This window comes from Talpa occidentalis, unplaced genomic scaffold (assembly GCF_014898055.3).
Source record: "Talpa occidentalis isolate TD23 unplaced genomic scaffold, MPIMG_talOcc4v2.1 talOcc4.11, whole genome shotgun sequence".
NCBI classification, from domain to species: domain Eukaryota; kingdom Metazoa; phylum Chordata; class Mammalia; order Eulipotyphla; family Talpidae; genus Talpa; species Talpa occidentalis.
In genome coordinates this window covers 17,100,948-17,117,879 of record NW_023601104.1, presented here as the reverse complement: position 1 = coordinate 17,117,879, position 16,932 = coordinate 17,100,948, and the positions used below count along the sequence as shown (strand labels likewise).

Sequence of the window (16,932 nt, the reverse complement as noted above, 5' to 3'; positions counted from 1 at the left end):
AACTTGAAATCATACCAAGTGTCTCTTCTGATCACAATGGAATGAAACAAGAAATTGGTGACAGAAAGAAAACTTGAAAATTCACAAATGTGGTCATTGACAACACCCTCTTTTATTTCTTGTTGAGGTAAGATTTCAGGTATATAGTTTTTCACTGCAGCAGCTGTATATATCATACTACACCCACCACCAAATACCTTGTTATCCACCATTAACCAATTGGTCCTCTCTACTTCTACCAGCCACTCCGCTTCCCCTCTGGTAACCACGATTTTATTGTCAGAGTCTAAAGGTTTTTTTCTTTCTTTTTTTTTTTTTTTGGTTTTGTTTTAGGTGGTCATTTGCTTTTGTTTTGTTATATTCCACAAATGAGCAGAATCATATGGTATTTGTCTTTCTCCTTCTGACTTTTCATTTAGCATAATTCCCTCAACGTCCATTCATATTGTCACAAAATGGCAAGATTTCATCTTTTTAAATGGCTGAGTACTATTCCATTGTGTCTATACCATGTTTTCTTTATTGTTGTTGGATACTTGGGTTGTTTCCCTGTCATGGCTATAGTGCTGCAAAGAATAGAGGGATGCATATATCTATTTGACTTACTATTTTCATATTCTTTGGGTAAGTGCCCAAAAGTGGAATTACTGGGTTATATGGTAGTTCTGTTTTTAATTTTTTGAGGAACCACCATATTGTCTTCTGTAGTGGCTGTACCAATTTATATTCCAATCATAATTGTCCTTTTTTTTTTTTCACATTCTCACCAATGCGTATTGTTTCTTGCTTTTTGATAATAGCCATTCTAACTACTGTGAATTCTCCTTGTAGCTTTAATTTGGACCTCTCTAATGATGAGCAATGTCAAACATCTTTTCATGTGTGTCTTCACCATCTGTTGGTCTTCTTGATGAAATGTCTGTTTAGATCCTCTATCCATTCTTGTTGATTTATGTGAGTTGTTTGTATATTTTGGCTATTAACCCTTTGTCTGATATGTGGTTTATAAATATCTTCTCCCATTTAGTAGGCTGCCTTTTTGTTTTAATGATGTTTTCCTTCATTGTGCAAAAGCTTTTCAGCTTATTGTAGTCCCATTTGTTTATATTCTTTTCTGTTTTTCTTGCTGAAACAGTGAACTCTTGGACAACCAACAGGTCAAAGAAGAACTCAACAGGGAAATTAGAAAATATCTAGAGACAATAAAAATGAAAATAGCATTGTGAACCTATGGGATGCAGCAGAAACAAAATGAGAAAAGTTGGGGGGTGGGGACCAAAGCGTGGTGGAGTATGGTGGAGGACTGGGGGCACTTTGGTGGTGGTAAAATCATGGTAACTGCACATGAGGGGAGAAATCCTATATTGTGAAAAAATAAACAAGGATGTTTAAAAACAAAGATAGGAGAGTGAGAACCGGGACACGGAAGATAAACGGGTGACGCCAGCAAACTGCCCGAAGAAGAAAGTGGCCATAAAAGAGGACCAGAAGGGAGGGAAGCGCAGAACCCTGCTCCCCTCCCCCGCCCACAGAGGCGGCACTCTCCGACCGGCAGAGAGGAGGAAAACAACAAACCAAAAACGACCCACAAGAACAAACGACGCAGCAAGCGGGACTGTGAGTGGAAAGGAACTATTGCAGCCACCACACCCCGTGAACGGGAGCTGAGACGAACCCTGCAGGATTCGCCGCGGCGGTGAGCGAACGGCTCCGGGCGCCATTAGAGAAGAACAAAGACCCCGGGAGACGCGCACCCAGCCCGGGCTGCCGGTAAGCCTGCGCGGAAAAGCGGTGCGCTCGGGGAGCTTGAAAAGAAAACGCGGACCGGGATCGCAGCGGCCCAGGTCCCCGCGCCTGCGACCTAGGCTTGCGGGGAGACGCGCGGAGGTCCTCACTGAGGTGAAGGTCCCCGCGCCTGCAACCTAGGCTTGCGGGGAGACGCGCGGAGGTCCTCACTGAGGTGAAGGTCCCTCCCTGAGTGAGCAGGAACCAGGCACCCAGGCACGGGAGCGGGGTGCAAAAGGCGCCATTCCCGCGCAACTGAACTGGGCTACAGCCCGCGTCCTGGAACTGAGGGCTTTGAACTGAGACCCGGGGCACGAAAATTCGGGGCGTGGGTTCTCCACGACGGTGGGGCACAAGGCAGACACAGCACCCCAAAGCTGTTGAGGTGTACCCTACCATTCCCGCTCTGTTCCCTGTCCCACGGGGTGGGGGGAGGCGAAAAACAGCCCCCCAAGGACAATAGGAGAGATCTCTGGTGCCACCTAGCGACCAGGAAAAAAAAGTCACTAACACCCTATAAAACAGGAAATTTCTTAAGACTGCTTGAAAAGGGCAGAAGGCTTCTGGAGGACCCAGTGGCCAGCCGGGAAGTTATTCCACGCCAGGCCCCTTCCGACCAGCAGTCTGAGCCCACAGAGGGAGCAGGCACCCACGTCCGGGGCAGACCGGGTGCGCAGAAGAGTGTGCCTGAAACCGGAGGCGCAGGGACTGCATCCCGCTTCGCTATTTGAGAACAGGGACATTTCTTCAGTAAAAACTGCCTAAAACCAGCAGAAAGCTCCCCCAGAAGACAGAGATGGCTCCTGGAAGAGCCAGAGGGGAGCGGAGAAGTTCACCCAAGATGTCAGTCAGTCCGAGCAACACAGTGTCCCAACGCATACGACAAATTAGAAAACAGACAGTAGGGAGTAGAAGAACCACACGCAACCTAACAACTCCTCAGGAAAGAAGCACACCACAAAAAGAAAACCACTCCCCAGATTGCAACGACAGCAACTTGGAAGAACTTCTGAGCCTTCCAGAAAGAGAATTTAAAATTGCCATGATTAAAAAAGTGATAGATCAGAAGAAGGAAATTGAGTCCCTAAAGAGGGAAAACAATGGTAAGAAGAATGAAATTGAGTCCCTAAAGAGGGAAGTAAAAGAAATGCAGGAGATCAAAGAATTAATGGAGGAACTAAAGAACTCCGGGAAAAGCAAGGAAAGCAGAATAGATGAAATGGAAGAACGAATAAGTTCTCTTGAAGACACAGAAATAAAAAGAACCAAAACAGAAAAGGAAAGAGAAGTACGAAGGAAAAAGAATGAAGAAAGACTTCGGGAACTATCTGACTCCATGAGGAGAGGAAATATAAGAGTTATAGGAATTCCAGAAGGAGAGGAGAGAGATGTAGGAACAGAGAAAATATTCCAGGAGATAATTGAAGAGAACTTCCCAAATGCGAAGAAGGAGCTGAAAATTGATTTACAAGAAGCAAGAAGAACACCAAACTTCCACGACGAAAGGAAAAACACAGCAAGACACATAATAGTAAAGCTCCCAAGAATCCAGGACAAGGAAAAAATAATGAAGCTGACAAGAGGGAAGAAACAGATAACATTCAAAGGAAAACCAATCAGGCTGACATCAGACTTCTCTGAAGAAACACTACGGGCAAGGATAGAGTGGAGGGACATAGTCAACAGACTCCAAGAAAACAGATGCCAACCAAGAATACTCTATCCCGCAAAGCTCTCTTTCCTCCATGAAGAAAGAATATGGACCTTCCCAGACAAAGAGAAACTCCGGAATTTCATTACGAATAAACCCCCACTCCAAAAAATACTACAAGGAATCCTAAAGCCAGAACCTCAGAGGGACGAATAACAACGAAAGAAGACCAAAAAAAAAAAAAAGTTATTAAAAGAATAAATAAAATCAAAGGAAAGAAACATAATGGCAAATACAGATGCTAACATATCAATATTAACTCTAAATGTAAATGGACTAAACTCTTCAATAAAAAGACACAGAGTTGCAGCCTGGATTAAGAAACAAAACCCAACCTTTTGCTGTCTCCAGGAAACACATTTAGCTACAAAAGATAAAAATAGGCTCAAAGTCAAAGGATGGAAAACAATCCTACAAGCAAATGGGCCAAAAAAGAAAGCAGGAACAGCTATACTTATATCAGATAAAACAGACTTCAAACTCAAAAAAATAAAAAGAGACCCTAATGGTCACTACATTATGATTAAGGGGACAATACTTCAAGAAGAAATAACACTCATTAACATATACTCACCAAACGAAAGAGCACCAAAATATATCAGACAACTGTTGTCCTCTCTGAAAACAGACATCAGAGAAAACACATACGTAGTGGGAGACTTCAACACACCACTATCAACAATGGATAGATCAACAAGACAAAAAATAAGTAAAGAAACTAAAGCTCTAAATAAGGACCTAGAGCATTTGGGCTTAACAGACATCTATAGAACACTAAACCCAAAAAAAACGGAGTACACATTTTTCTCAAGCGCACATGGATCATTCTCCAGGATCGATCACATACTGGGGCACAAGACAAACATCAACAGATACACCAAGATTGAAATCATACCAACCATCTTTTCTGACCACGAAGGCATCAAACTAGAAATAAATCATAAAAAGAAGGCAAGGAACTATCTTACCTCATGGAGATTAAAAACCACACTACTGGAAGACCACTGGACTAACGAGGAGATCAAAGAAGAAATTAAAAAATTCTTTGAATTGAATGACAAGGAGGACACCAATATCCTAAATGTATGGGATGCAGCAAAAGCAGTAATAAGAGGAAAATATATAGCAATAGAAGCTCACATCAAAAAACAAGAAAGAACTCAAAGAAACAACCTAATCTCGAAGCTCAAAGATCTAGAAAAAGAACAACAAAAAAACCCCAAAACCAGTAGAAGAAAAGAAATAATAAAAACCAAAGCAGAAATAAATGAAATTGAAACTAAAAAAACAATCCAAAAGATCAATGAAACCAAGAGCTGGTTCTTTGAAAAAATCAATAAAATAGACAAACCCCTAGCCAGGCTCACAAAGGAAAAAAGGGAGAAAGCACAAATACACAGGATCATCAATGAAAGAGGAGAAATCACAATGGACACAGCAGAAATCAAAAGAATAATCAGTAACTACTATGAACAGTTATATGGAAACAAGTTCAACAATCTAGAGGAGATGGACAAATTCCTACAACTCTACAATCACCCAAAGCTAGATAAAGAAGAAATAGTACACCTAAACAGACCAATTACAAGCAGCGAAATTGAAATGGTAATCAAAAACCTCCCCAAAAACAAAAGCCCAGGACCTGATGGATTTACAAATGAATTCTACCAAACATTCAGAGACGAATTAGTGCCTATCCTTCACAAACTCTTCCAAAAAATTGAGAAGGAAGGGACAATACCAAACACGTTCTATGAAGCCAATATTACACTAATACCAAAACCGAATAAGGACAACACAAAAAAGGAAAACTATAGGCCAATCTCCCTAATGAACACTGATGCAAAAATCCTCAATAAAATTTTAGCTATCAGAATCCAACAATGTATCCATAAGATAATTCACCACGACCAAGTTGGATTCATTCCAGGGGCACAAGGATGGTTTAACATCCGAAAATCAATCAACGTTATCCAACACATCAACAAAAAGAAATATAAAAACCATATGATAATATCAATAGATGCTGAGAAAGCTTTCGACAAAGTGCAACACCCATTCATGATAAAAGCCCTTGAAATTCTTGGGATACAAGGAACATACCTCAACATCATAAAGGCCATCTATGAGAAGCCAACAGCCAGTATCATTCTCAATGGTGAAAAGCTGAAAGCAATTCCATTAAGATCTGGAACAAGACAAGGATGTCCACTCTCACCACTGCTTTTCAATATAATACTGGAAGTCCTAGCCAGAGCAATAAGACAAGAGAAAGACATCCAAGGAATCCAAATAGGAAAAGAAGAAGTCAAACTATCACTATTTGCAGATGATATGATAATATACATAGAGAACCCCAAAATCTCCACAGAAAAACTAATTCAACTCATCAATCAATTCAGTAAAGTGGCAGGATACAAAATCAACACGCAAAAGTCAGTAGCCTTCCTATACACAAACAATAAATCTGAAGAAGAAGAAATCAAAAAAACCACCCCTTTTATTATCGAAACAAAAAAAATCAAATATTTGGGAATAAATCTAACAAAAGAGGTAAAGGACCTATACAAAGAAAACTATAAAACACTGTTAAAAGAAATAGAAGAAGACACAAAGAAATGGAAAGACATCCCCTGCTCATGGATTGGAAGAATAAACATTATTAAAATGGCCATCCTACCAAAAGCAATATACAGATTCAATGCTATTCCAATCAAAATTTCAATGTCATTCTTCAAAGAAATAGAACAATTATTGATGAAATTCATATGGAATCACAAAAAACCCCGAATTGCCAAAGCTCTCCTGAAAAAGAAAGAAGGGAATGGAGGCATCACACTCCCAGACTTCAAATTATACTACAAAGCCATAATCATCAAAACTGCATGGTATTGGAACAAGAACAGACATACAGACAAATGGAATCGAATAGAAAATCCAGAAATAAACCCACAGATTTATGGTCAACTAATCTTTGACAAAGGAGCAAAGACTATGCATTGGAGCAAAGAAAGTTTGTTCAATAAATGGTGCTGGGAAAACTGGGTCGCTACATGCAAAAGAATGAAGCTTGACCACTACCTCACACCATACACAAAAATCAACTCAAAATGGATTAAAGAACTAGACTTAAGACCTGAAACCATAAAATACATAGAAGGAAATATAGGCAAAACACTACGGGATTTGCACATCAAAGACATCTTTACAGACACATCACCCAAAGCAGTGATAGTGAAGGCAAAGATAAACAGCTGGGACTACATCAAATTAAAGAGCTTCTGCACAGCAAAAGAGACAATAACAAAAACAAAGAGAAACCCCACCAACTGGGAGAACATTTTTGCACCCAACACTAATGATAAAGGACTGATCACAAAAATCTGCAAAGAGCTGATGAGACTCAGCAACAACAAAGAAAATAACCCAGTCAAAAAATGGGCAGAAGAGCTAAAAAGAAACTTCTCTGAAGAGGAAATGCAAATGGCCAACAGACATATGAAAAAATGTTCAACATCACTTGTAATCAGGGAAATGCAAATCAAAACTACCATGAGATACCATCTTACACCAGTGAGAATGGCACATATTAAAAAAACTAGCAACAACAAATGTTGGCGAGGATGTGGAGAAAAAGGAACTCTTCTGCACTGTTGGTGGGAGTGCAAACTGGTCCAACCACTATGGAGAGCTGTGTGGAGATTTCTGGACCTACTAAACATAGAACTTCCATATGATCCAGCAATTCCACTCCTAGGTATTTACCCAAAGGACACAGAAACATCAATTCCAAAGAGCACCTGCACCCCTATGTTTATAGCAGCACTGTTTACAATAGCTAAGCTTTGGAAACAACCCAAATGCCCAAAAATAGATGACTGGATCAAGAAGATGTGGTACATATATACCATGGAATATTACTCAGCATTCAAAAAAGATAAACACATGCAATTTGCAGCAACATGGATGGTGCTGGAAGGGATCATGCTCAGCGAAATAAGCCAAAAAGAAAAAGAAAAATACCGGATGGTCTCACTCATAGCAGGAATCTAGAAAACTTAAATAAGGGACCAGGAAAATGAATATAAGAAAGTGAAAATCAAAATCAACAAAAAACTATGAACCAGAGACACTTTTTGGGGGGTGGGGGGCGGGAGGGGAAGGATTGGGGTCAGAATGGGGCGTTTGCAATTGTATGGGGGAATATAAAAATCAAATTTAATATTAAAAAAAAAATATGTTAGAAGGTATTGTGAATGCTGAAATTTCTTTTAGTTTTTAGGAAAGCATCCTTCTGTTTTTATTTTCAATGTTTTAAAACTTTTTTTCCGGAGAAAGAGAAGTCATTTCATTCAAAATTATAGTTGCTTTAAACTCATGATTCTCAGTTCCTTACATATCAACTTGCTTATTTCTTCTTTTTGTAAACACCAACTTTTGGATTGAAATTCTAAGTACAATTCTAATGAATCTGTCAAAAAAAAAATAGCCTTCTGTAAGTTTTTTTTTTTTTTTTTAATGTTGCTAAGTTTAGGGTGATCATCCTCTTTGATTACACTTACACAAATCTGTTCTACAAAACCTTCAATAAAAACTGTCTCTTTTGCATCTTCAAAAAAAAAAACAAAGATAGGAAAAAAACAATAGAAAGTTAATAGCGATCAATGCCTACATTGCAACAAATACAGATATCAAATAACCAACCTAACTTTACATCTCAAAGTACTGTAAAAAGAGAAAAAATGAAGCACAAAATTAACAGAAAGAATGAAATGATTCAGACTAGAGTAGAAACAAATGAAAGAAAATTTAAAAAAAAGGAAAAATCACGAAAACTGTGAATAGGTTTTTTTAAAAGATAAAAATTGACAAACTTCTGGTTAGGTTAGATTAAAAAAGAAGAGGGAAAACTAAATAAAATCAGAAATGAAAGTATAGTCATTATAATTCAAGTCATAGAAATTAAAAGATTATAAGACATTACCAAGAATAACTGCATGCCAAAACCAAATTGGATACCCTAGAATAAATGCATGAAACCCTAAAGACATTTCACCTAACATGACCTAATTATGAAGAAATAAAAAATATGAACAGATGAATAACTGGCAAGCAGATGGAATCAGTAATCAAAAACTCTTAATAAAGAAAAGCTCAGAAACAGATGTCTTCACTGGTGAATTCTACCAAACATTAAAAGAAGGATTAATGCCAATGCCTCTTAAACTTTTCCAAGCAAAAATTGAAGAAGAAACACTTCCAAAGTCATTTTACAAGGTAAGCATCCGTAACCTTGTTTTCTGATACGTAAACCAGAAAAGACACTATAAGAAAACTGCAGACCAGCATCCCTGATGAACATAGATGCAAAAATCCTAAACAAAATGCTAGCAAACAAAGTTGAACAGTAGATTGCAAGGATCATACACCATGGCCAAGTAGGATTTATCCTTGGAATGGTTTAACATATGAAAAATCAATCAATATAATACATCACATGAACAAATGAAAAGTTATAATTTGTGATCATCTCAATAGTTGAAAAAATATTTGGCAAAATTCAACACCCTTTCATGAGGAAAAAAAAAAAAAAACATGCAACAAGCTAAGAATAAAAGAAAATTACCTCAACAGTTTAAAGCTATACATGAAAATCCCACAACTAATACCATACTCAGTGGTGAAAACTGAAAATGTTTCCTCTAAGATCATTAATAAGAAAAAAATGCCCATTCTTGCCACTTTTGTTCAACTTAGTGCTGGAAGTGCTAACCAGAGCATTTGGCAAGGAAAAGAAATACAAGCCATCCAAATCAGAAAGGGAGATGTAAAATGATCTCTGTTAATAGGTGGCATGATTTTATGTATGGGAAAATCCTAAATGTTCCACACCAAGACAAAACAAACCTGTTGAAACTAATTTGTGGTTTCAGTAAATTGTAGAATATATCAATGTACAAAAAATCAGTTGTATTTCTATATGCTAACAATGAACAGTCTGAGACGGAAATTAAGAATTCTATTTATGATAGTAGCAAAAAGAATAAACTACTTATGAATAAGAAACACTAAAGAGGCAAAAGACTTGTTCACTGAAAACTGCAAAACTCTGAAGGAAATGAAAGAAGACACTAATTGAAAGCCATCCTATGTTCATGGATTGGAAAATTTAATGTTTTTAAATGTCCATGCTATCCAAAATGATCTACAAATTCATTGCAGTCTATATTAAAATTATGATAACATTTTTTACAGAAATAGTAAAAAATCCTAAAATTCTTTTGGAACCACAGAAGATCCTAAATAGCTAAAACAATCTTGGAAAAGAAGAACAAAGTTTAGGCATCATATTTACTGACCTAAGTGCACACTGCAAAGCTACAGCAGTCAAAACAATATGACACTAGTATAAAGACAGACATAAAACTGAAGGAACAGAATAGAGTCCAATATATACATAAATATTCAAATGAACTTTGATGAAGTTATCAAAAATAAGCTATTGGGGAAGGATAGTCACTTCAGGTGGTGTTGGGAAGACTGGATATCTATGTGCAAAAGAATGAAATTGGACCTTTACACCATACACGAAAATCAACTTAAAATAGATTCAAGACTTCACTGTAAGACCTGAAACTATAAACTCCTAAAAGAAAATATAAGGTGAAAGCTTTATAACATTGGTCTTGCTTCTTGGTTTCTTGGATATGACACCAGGAACAAAGATAACAAAAGCAGAAATAGACAAGGTTGGCTACATCAGCTAAAACACTTCTGCACATCAAAGAAAACAATAAAGTGAAAAGGCAGGTGAACGAATGGGGGAATATATTTGCAAACTATACAGGTGGTAAGGAGTTAATTTTCAGAATATCTAAGGATAACTTGCCATTTGATAACAAATAACCCAGTTAAAAAATGGGCAGTGTATTGAACCATCATTTCTCCAAAGAAGACATGCAAGTGGTCAATAGGTATGTGAAAAGATGCTTGATAATACTAATCTTCACAGTAAGATATTTCATACCTGTTAGAAGTGCCATTATAAAAAAACTAGAAAATAGGAAGATTGACAAAGATGCGCAGAAATTGGAACACTTGTCCACTGGCAATGAGAATATGAAATGGTGCAGCCATGATGGAAAAGCCACACTGTGGAGTTTCCTCAAGAAATTTAGACTAAAGCTCCCATATAATTCAACAATCCTTTCTCTGAGTATTTATCCAAAAGAATTAAAATCAGTATCTTAAAGAGATACTTGCACTCCCACGTTCACTACAGCATCGTTCCTAATATTCAAGAATTAGAAATCAACTTAATGTTCATTGATAGGTGAATGGATTAAAAATGTGATGTATACATCATACACATAAGGTATTGAAAGTGGTCCACCTGATGGAAATACAAAGCAGAATGACTATTGCCAAGGCGTAGGGAGAAGGGGTTGAAGGGGACCTCTATTTATTAGGTTACAGAGTTCCAGTCATATAAGATGAAATTCTAGAGATCTGGTATACAACATTGTACTTTCGTTAACTCCCACTGTATACTTAAAAATTTGTTTGGGGGCCTCCCTGGTGGTTTAGGGATTCAGTCTCTGCACTCTCACTGCCCCAGCCTGAGTTTGATCCCTGGTCAGGGAGCTACCCACATGGCGCAGTAGACCTCTCCTGCCTCGCCTGCTGCTCCCCTCAGCAGTGTATTTCAGTAAATCTGCCTGCTCTGTTCCCCACTCTGTCTCTGGTGAATCTTCTTACCTCCCTGCATCTCTAGCCTGCACCTGCACCTGCACCACAGTTCTTCTACACAAAAATAAATAAGTTCTTTGAAAAAAAATTTGTTTGGAGCATAGATCTTGTTATGTGTTTATTACCACAATTAAAAAATAACCTATGTGATATGGGTTACAGTGGCAAATGTTTGCAGGTCCTGGCCAGTACTGTAAGTGTGCAAAGGAGGACAATTGATGTACTTGCACATAGGGTGCAATGAACTTGATGAACTGAAAAGTACATGTCCTACAAGGGGAAGGGTCACTGCTCAGGGTAGGGGCTCAGTGCAGCCAGATTTTATTTTTCCAGAGAAATCACAACATCAGATTTTTTTTTAAAAGATTTATTTATTTATTTATACAAGCACTGGGTACAGTCAGAAGCGCTGGAGGGTGAGAGAATTCACCAGAGCCAGAGCGGGAAGCAGAGCAGGCAGACTGAAGTACACTGCTGAGGGGAGCAGCGGGCGGCAGGAGAGGTCTGCGTGCCGTGTGGGACCCTCTGGTGGCCGGGGAGCAGCTGAGGATCGAACCGGCGCTGCAGAGGCTGCGGGCAACTTTGCAACCCAGCGCCACAAAATCAGATTTTTTTTTTTTTTTTTATAGAGGCATGTTTTATTTATTTATTTTATTTGTTTGTTTGTTTTGTTTTTACATGCACTGGGTACAGTCAGAAGCGCGGGAGGGTGAGAGAATTCACCAGAGCCAGAGCGGGGAGCAGAGCAGGCAGAAGGACTGAAGTACACTGCTGAGGGGAGCAGCGGGCGGCAGGAGAGGTCTGCGCGCCATGTGGGAGCCTCCTCCGGTGGCCGGGGAGCAGCCGGGGATCGAACCGGCGCCGCAGAGGCCGCGGGCAGCTTCGCAACCCAGCGCTCAACCGCTGCGCCACCGGGGAGGCCCCAAAATCAGATTTTTTAAGAACAGAGTTTTATATGAAATCTCCTCACTAATTCAAAATACTAAAAATTCTCTGTTGGACACCTTCTGCCTTACTCCCCAGCAAATTAAATGGTTCCCTAGTGTATTTAGCCAGAAAGCGAGTAGGTTATAATCTCTGCATTAGGAAGATTAGTTTGACATTTATGTGCAGGATGAATTGAAGAGAAGGGAAATGACCAGGGCCAGAGAAAGTAAGTAGGTAAAAGAAGTGTCCTGGTGTCATATCCACTTTTTCTAGGTAAAAGCCTGAACCAGAATAGAGGCAGGAGGGGAAGCCTGAGTGAGCTGGAATTAAGAATACAATGGGTGAGACTGATCAATTGATTTGATGTAGGGTGAGATGAGATGTAGGAGATTAAATCATCTTCCAGGGATACTTGAGAGCAAGTTGGAGACATTGTATCCTTTTTCTCTTAGTCTTTGAGTGTGTGTTTCCTAAGGAATAGGGATATAACCTTACTCAGCCAAAGCACAGTAATCAAAATCAAGAAATTTAAACATTGATATAGCACCATTATCTAAATCACAGTCCACATCCAAATTTGGTCAATTATTCCCTTAAATACATGTTTTCAATATTCTGAAAACCAACATCTAGACAGAACTCAAAGAATCCCTTGTAGAGAGGTAATAGTGTTATATAACTGAGGGTTTCCCTGGCTCTACACCTTCCCTTCCCTGGACATTCCCCATCTACCCTCCAAACAGGGAGCGCATTATGGCCAGGCTTCCAGGCCAGTGGAATCATGATGGAGAGGAATGTCTACTGCCCACGCATACATGGTAGGAATCCAATAATACTAGGGAGGAAAGTCCACAGGAAAAGTCATGGCCTAGTTCCTTTGACATGCAAATAAGAAGTTCCATGTAACAAATATTTATAAAATCAGCTACCATGAAGTCGTCCAGAAGGTGATGTTAACATCTATCATAAAGATTTGGGGAGACTTCTTGGATGAGACAGGATTTGTGCTGAACATCTAAAGGGAGTAAGACTTCTTCAGAAATCCTACATCCTGAAGAGATGAGAATATAGAAGTACTCTGCTAGATGGGATTTAATTGTGACCCTGGAAGTCATGCTTGTGTACACCCCACTTAAATATTTATTGGAATGATGACAGGACAGAATACGTCAAACAGTAACATGGCAAGGAGATTGATTGCAAATTTGGAGTTGGCACAAATGCTTCCCATTTTCCTTACTGGAAGAGATAGTTGCTTTAAAAGGGTACTGGGAATGAGAAAATTGTTTACTGAAAGAGTTGAAAAGTACCTTTTGTTTACTCATCCAAATATCTTTCAGGGATATGTCTTGTTTGTTCCCCCTGATTGTTTACATGTTTTAGGAGAAATATTATCATTTAACCTAATGTATTTGTACTTCCTTTTCAAGGTAAGGACCAAGGACCATGTATTTGATAATGTTGGTCATCTGATCAGATACCACATGGATAACAGTTTGCCAATCATCTCTTCTGGAAGTGAAGTGAACCTTAAACAACCAGTGAGAAAAGATAATAATCCAGGACTTTTGCATTCCAACAAATGACGATATGGAAGTGTCATCCCACTGATATTTCAGGAAACTCCATTTTGTGTTAGGACACAAACTTGGCTTCTACATAAAATAGAGCCCAAACTGTGAAGTGCGTCTTTCCAAGACCGATGTGGACTAGGTCCTTTGTAAAACAAAGAACTAACAAAACTGATCTTCAGAAAGTGAAAATTCAGAAAGGGGAAGTGGATTGGTCCATTTGAAAAGAAATTATGCATATGCACGGATGTCACTTTTTAAGGCCAGAATACATTGATAACAAACTAAAAAGCACAATTAAAACTTCACATGCTAAAGACAACTTGAATGAACTGCTGGGGCAGTGGTATGTGCCTTTCAACTTGGTTATTTTGGGACATTTTCATATCGGGGAGATTAGTTCTAAATGTCTTCTTGTTCTATAACTACAGAACCATTTGCCAAAAAGAAAAAAAAAGGTTTCCTTCTTACAAAAATAAGCAATTTGCTTGATAGCTATTGACTTTATTGCATTTTCTGTTTAGTAGCACTTTCACTGCAATGTTAAAATTAATTTGACATTGAATTTGGACAGTGTCTATGCCAGTGGAATCAAACCAAAACCCACTGAAGCATTGGTCTGTCCCATTTGCTGGTCAAAGTGTTGCAGCCCAAATTCTTTGGCCTAGGATTTCTCAGTCTTTGCTGTTTGGATCATTTGTAGACAGCATGTAACAAACTGAGAGACCAAATCTATCAGTCATTTCTGATTTCATCATATTTATCCTTCTTCCCTCTCACAAAAAGATAGTTCATGAGTGCACAGATTTAAAAGATGGCAAACAAATGAACACTTCATATTCGATATCTTTATTGGCTCCATTTTTATTTGGAGTGCAGAATTTATTTGAAAGTGTGGGAAAATATTCTCTTGTTTGGCTGAAATGAAAACTTAGTCCCTCATCTACATGTATTCTTAGCACCTTTTTTAGATGTAACCAGACAAAAGGCAGAAGGGAAAAAACATCGCATGCAGTAATTGGAAATTTTTTCTGCCTGTCGACCAGCTGGTGAACTAAAGTCCAAATTAATTATACAGAGAAAAAAAACTCTGTGGGCAGTCATCAATGTGATCTTGAAGAAGTTGCTGAATCTGTCTGGACTCCATTTTCCTTGTCTATGAAATGAGGGAACTGGACTAGTTGAATTCATACATCCATTTCAGTCATCACATGTCTATAAAAAGCAAATTTTCCATTTACTAGGGGTGAGTATTGATAACCAGTCTGTAAAATACTTCATTTTTTACCTTGAGTCTGTGTCAGTACTCACAGAGATAAACATTCACATAGTGGAGACCCCAAACCTCTCAGTCAAAATCATTGAAACTTGGGAATAATATAAGTGATGATGGTAGAAGTGGATTTAGTTGTTCTTAGTAGCAGAAAATTTACTTGCCTTTGTGTTTAGACATCTGACCATTACTTTAGAGTGTTTTTTTTTTTTTTTCTCCTGAGTCATCTGGACAATTGCCTTAACTCCACTTCATGTTGGCTATGTAGATAAAACTTAATATTTGTAATTGTGATATATTTGCTAAGTTTTAAATAAAATATGGGAAAATTCTTTTGCATAGAAATTAAGCACACTGAACTCTAATATTTTTGTGTAAAGGCTTATGAGTTTATTTTACTTCTAGTGCCATTAATTTCTTAGGTAGCCTTGTTTCCTTTTATACAACTAGGAAATAATATATTTTCCATCAGTTTTGCATACATCTTAGTTCTTGATTATCTATCTTCATAAAGGGGATTAGCATAGGTATAGATCATAGAAACTTATGGGTGATCTAATCACCTTTATCAGAGACAAGGCAGGACTGTGGTCTCTCTTGGTCTGGATGAGCAGAGTGCTATGTAGCAAAAAAAAAAAAGTTTCTGGTACAAATAGATGCAGAGAATATAAAAGATGTGAGAGTACGCAAGGATAGTCAGTTTTTGTAGGTAATGGTGTAGTAGTTGGATGAGCAAACACTGCACTTAACAAAAACCGCACTTAACAAAAACCACAGACATAGTTAAAACAAAATGAACCCACAGAGGAAATGTTTGCATGCTATTTCAGTGACACACTCTTATCTTCATCTGTCTAAAAGTAGAAATCCATTTGCCTATAAATATCTGTAAACAACTTTTCAAAAAATAAATAAATGATTATTGCTTTGTGACAATTGGTAGTATATGTCTGATGTTTGGGATATGGAAAATTCGTCATTTGTAGGATTTGTCAGGGTCCTGACAGGAAACAGATGGCTCGCTTAAATTGGGTAATTTGAGGAGCTTTTAATAAAGGGACTATTTACAAAGGTGTAAGCAGAGTTTGGGGAAACCACAAGGGAGGATGCATTGCACTGGGGCCTGTGAAGGGAGGAGAGGAGGGAAAAATAACAAAATCTGGAGAGAGAACTATGGAGAACCACCTTCTAGGGGCTATGGCCTGCAGTGGGGGGAGTCAGCCAACCCTGGTGACCCCACAAGGAGTGGGGAGGGAAGTATACTCAGTGGATTAGGGATAGCCTTTGCAACAAATGGTGCTGGAGCAATCGAACCTGTGAAAGCAAAAGAACAAAACTCACACTTTCCATAAATATTAACTCACATGGATTATAGGTTTACGTGTGAAATATAAAAGTATACAACTTTTAAGAATTAAAAAAATAGAGGAAAATCTTTAGGATGTAGTGTGAGGCAAGGAAACTTAACTTGATATAATCCATTAAGGGAAAAACTGTATGTTGAATTTCATCAAAATTATGAATTTTGGTCTGTGAAAGGCCCTGTTAAGAGAATGAAGAAGAAGGTATAGGTTGGGAAAAAATATTTGCAAACCACATAATCTGACAGAGTGTTAGTATCCAGAATACTCACACACACACACACACACACACACACAACACACACACCCCAAACTTAAAAGTAAAAAAAAAAATTTCCATTTAGAAAATGGGCAAAAACATAAACAGACATTTCTCTGATGATAAACAGCTGGCAAATCAGCACATGAAAATATTTTCAACTTCATTAGCTCCTGGGATAATACACATTAAAACAAGGATGCTATACTACCATATACCTATCAGAATAAATAAGATGAAAAGTAGTAACAATGTTAAATGCTGGTTAGGATGAGGAATGAGAGGCTCGCATATAC

General features: G+C 38.2%; 1 protein-coding gene across 2 annotated transcripts in view; it reads left to right on the top strand.

Moving 5' to 3' along the window:
• The window catches only part of SHC4 (SHC adaptor protein 4), a 129,750-nt gene extending 115,220 nt beyond the window's left edge, over window positions 1–14,530 (top strand). For both annotated transcript variants that reach the window (XM_037502439.2, XM_037502440.2), the window contains one exon: window positions 13,603–14,530. In XM_037502439.2, coding sequence (XP_037358336.1) covers window positions 13,603–13,758 — 156 coding nt within the window. In that variant the 3' untranslated portion in view covers window positions 13,759–14,530. The remainder of the gene's footprint in view (window positions 1–13,602) is intronic.
• The last annotated feature ends 2,402 nt before the right edge of the window (window positions 14,531–16,932 follow it).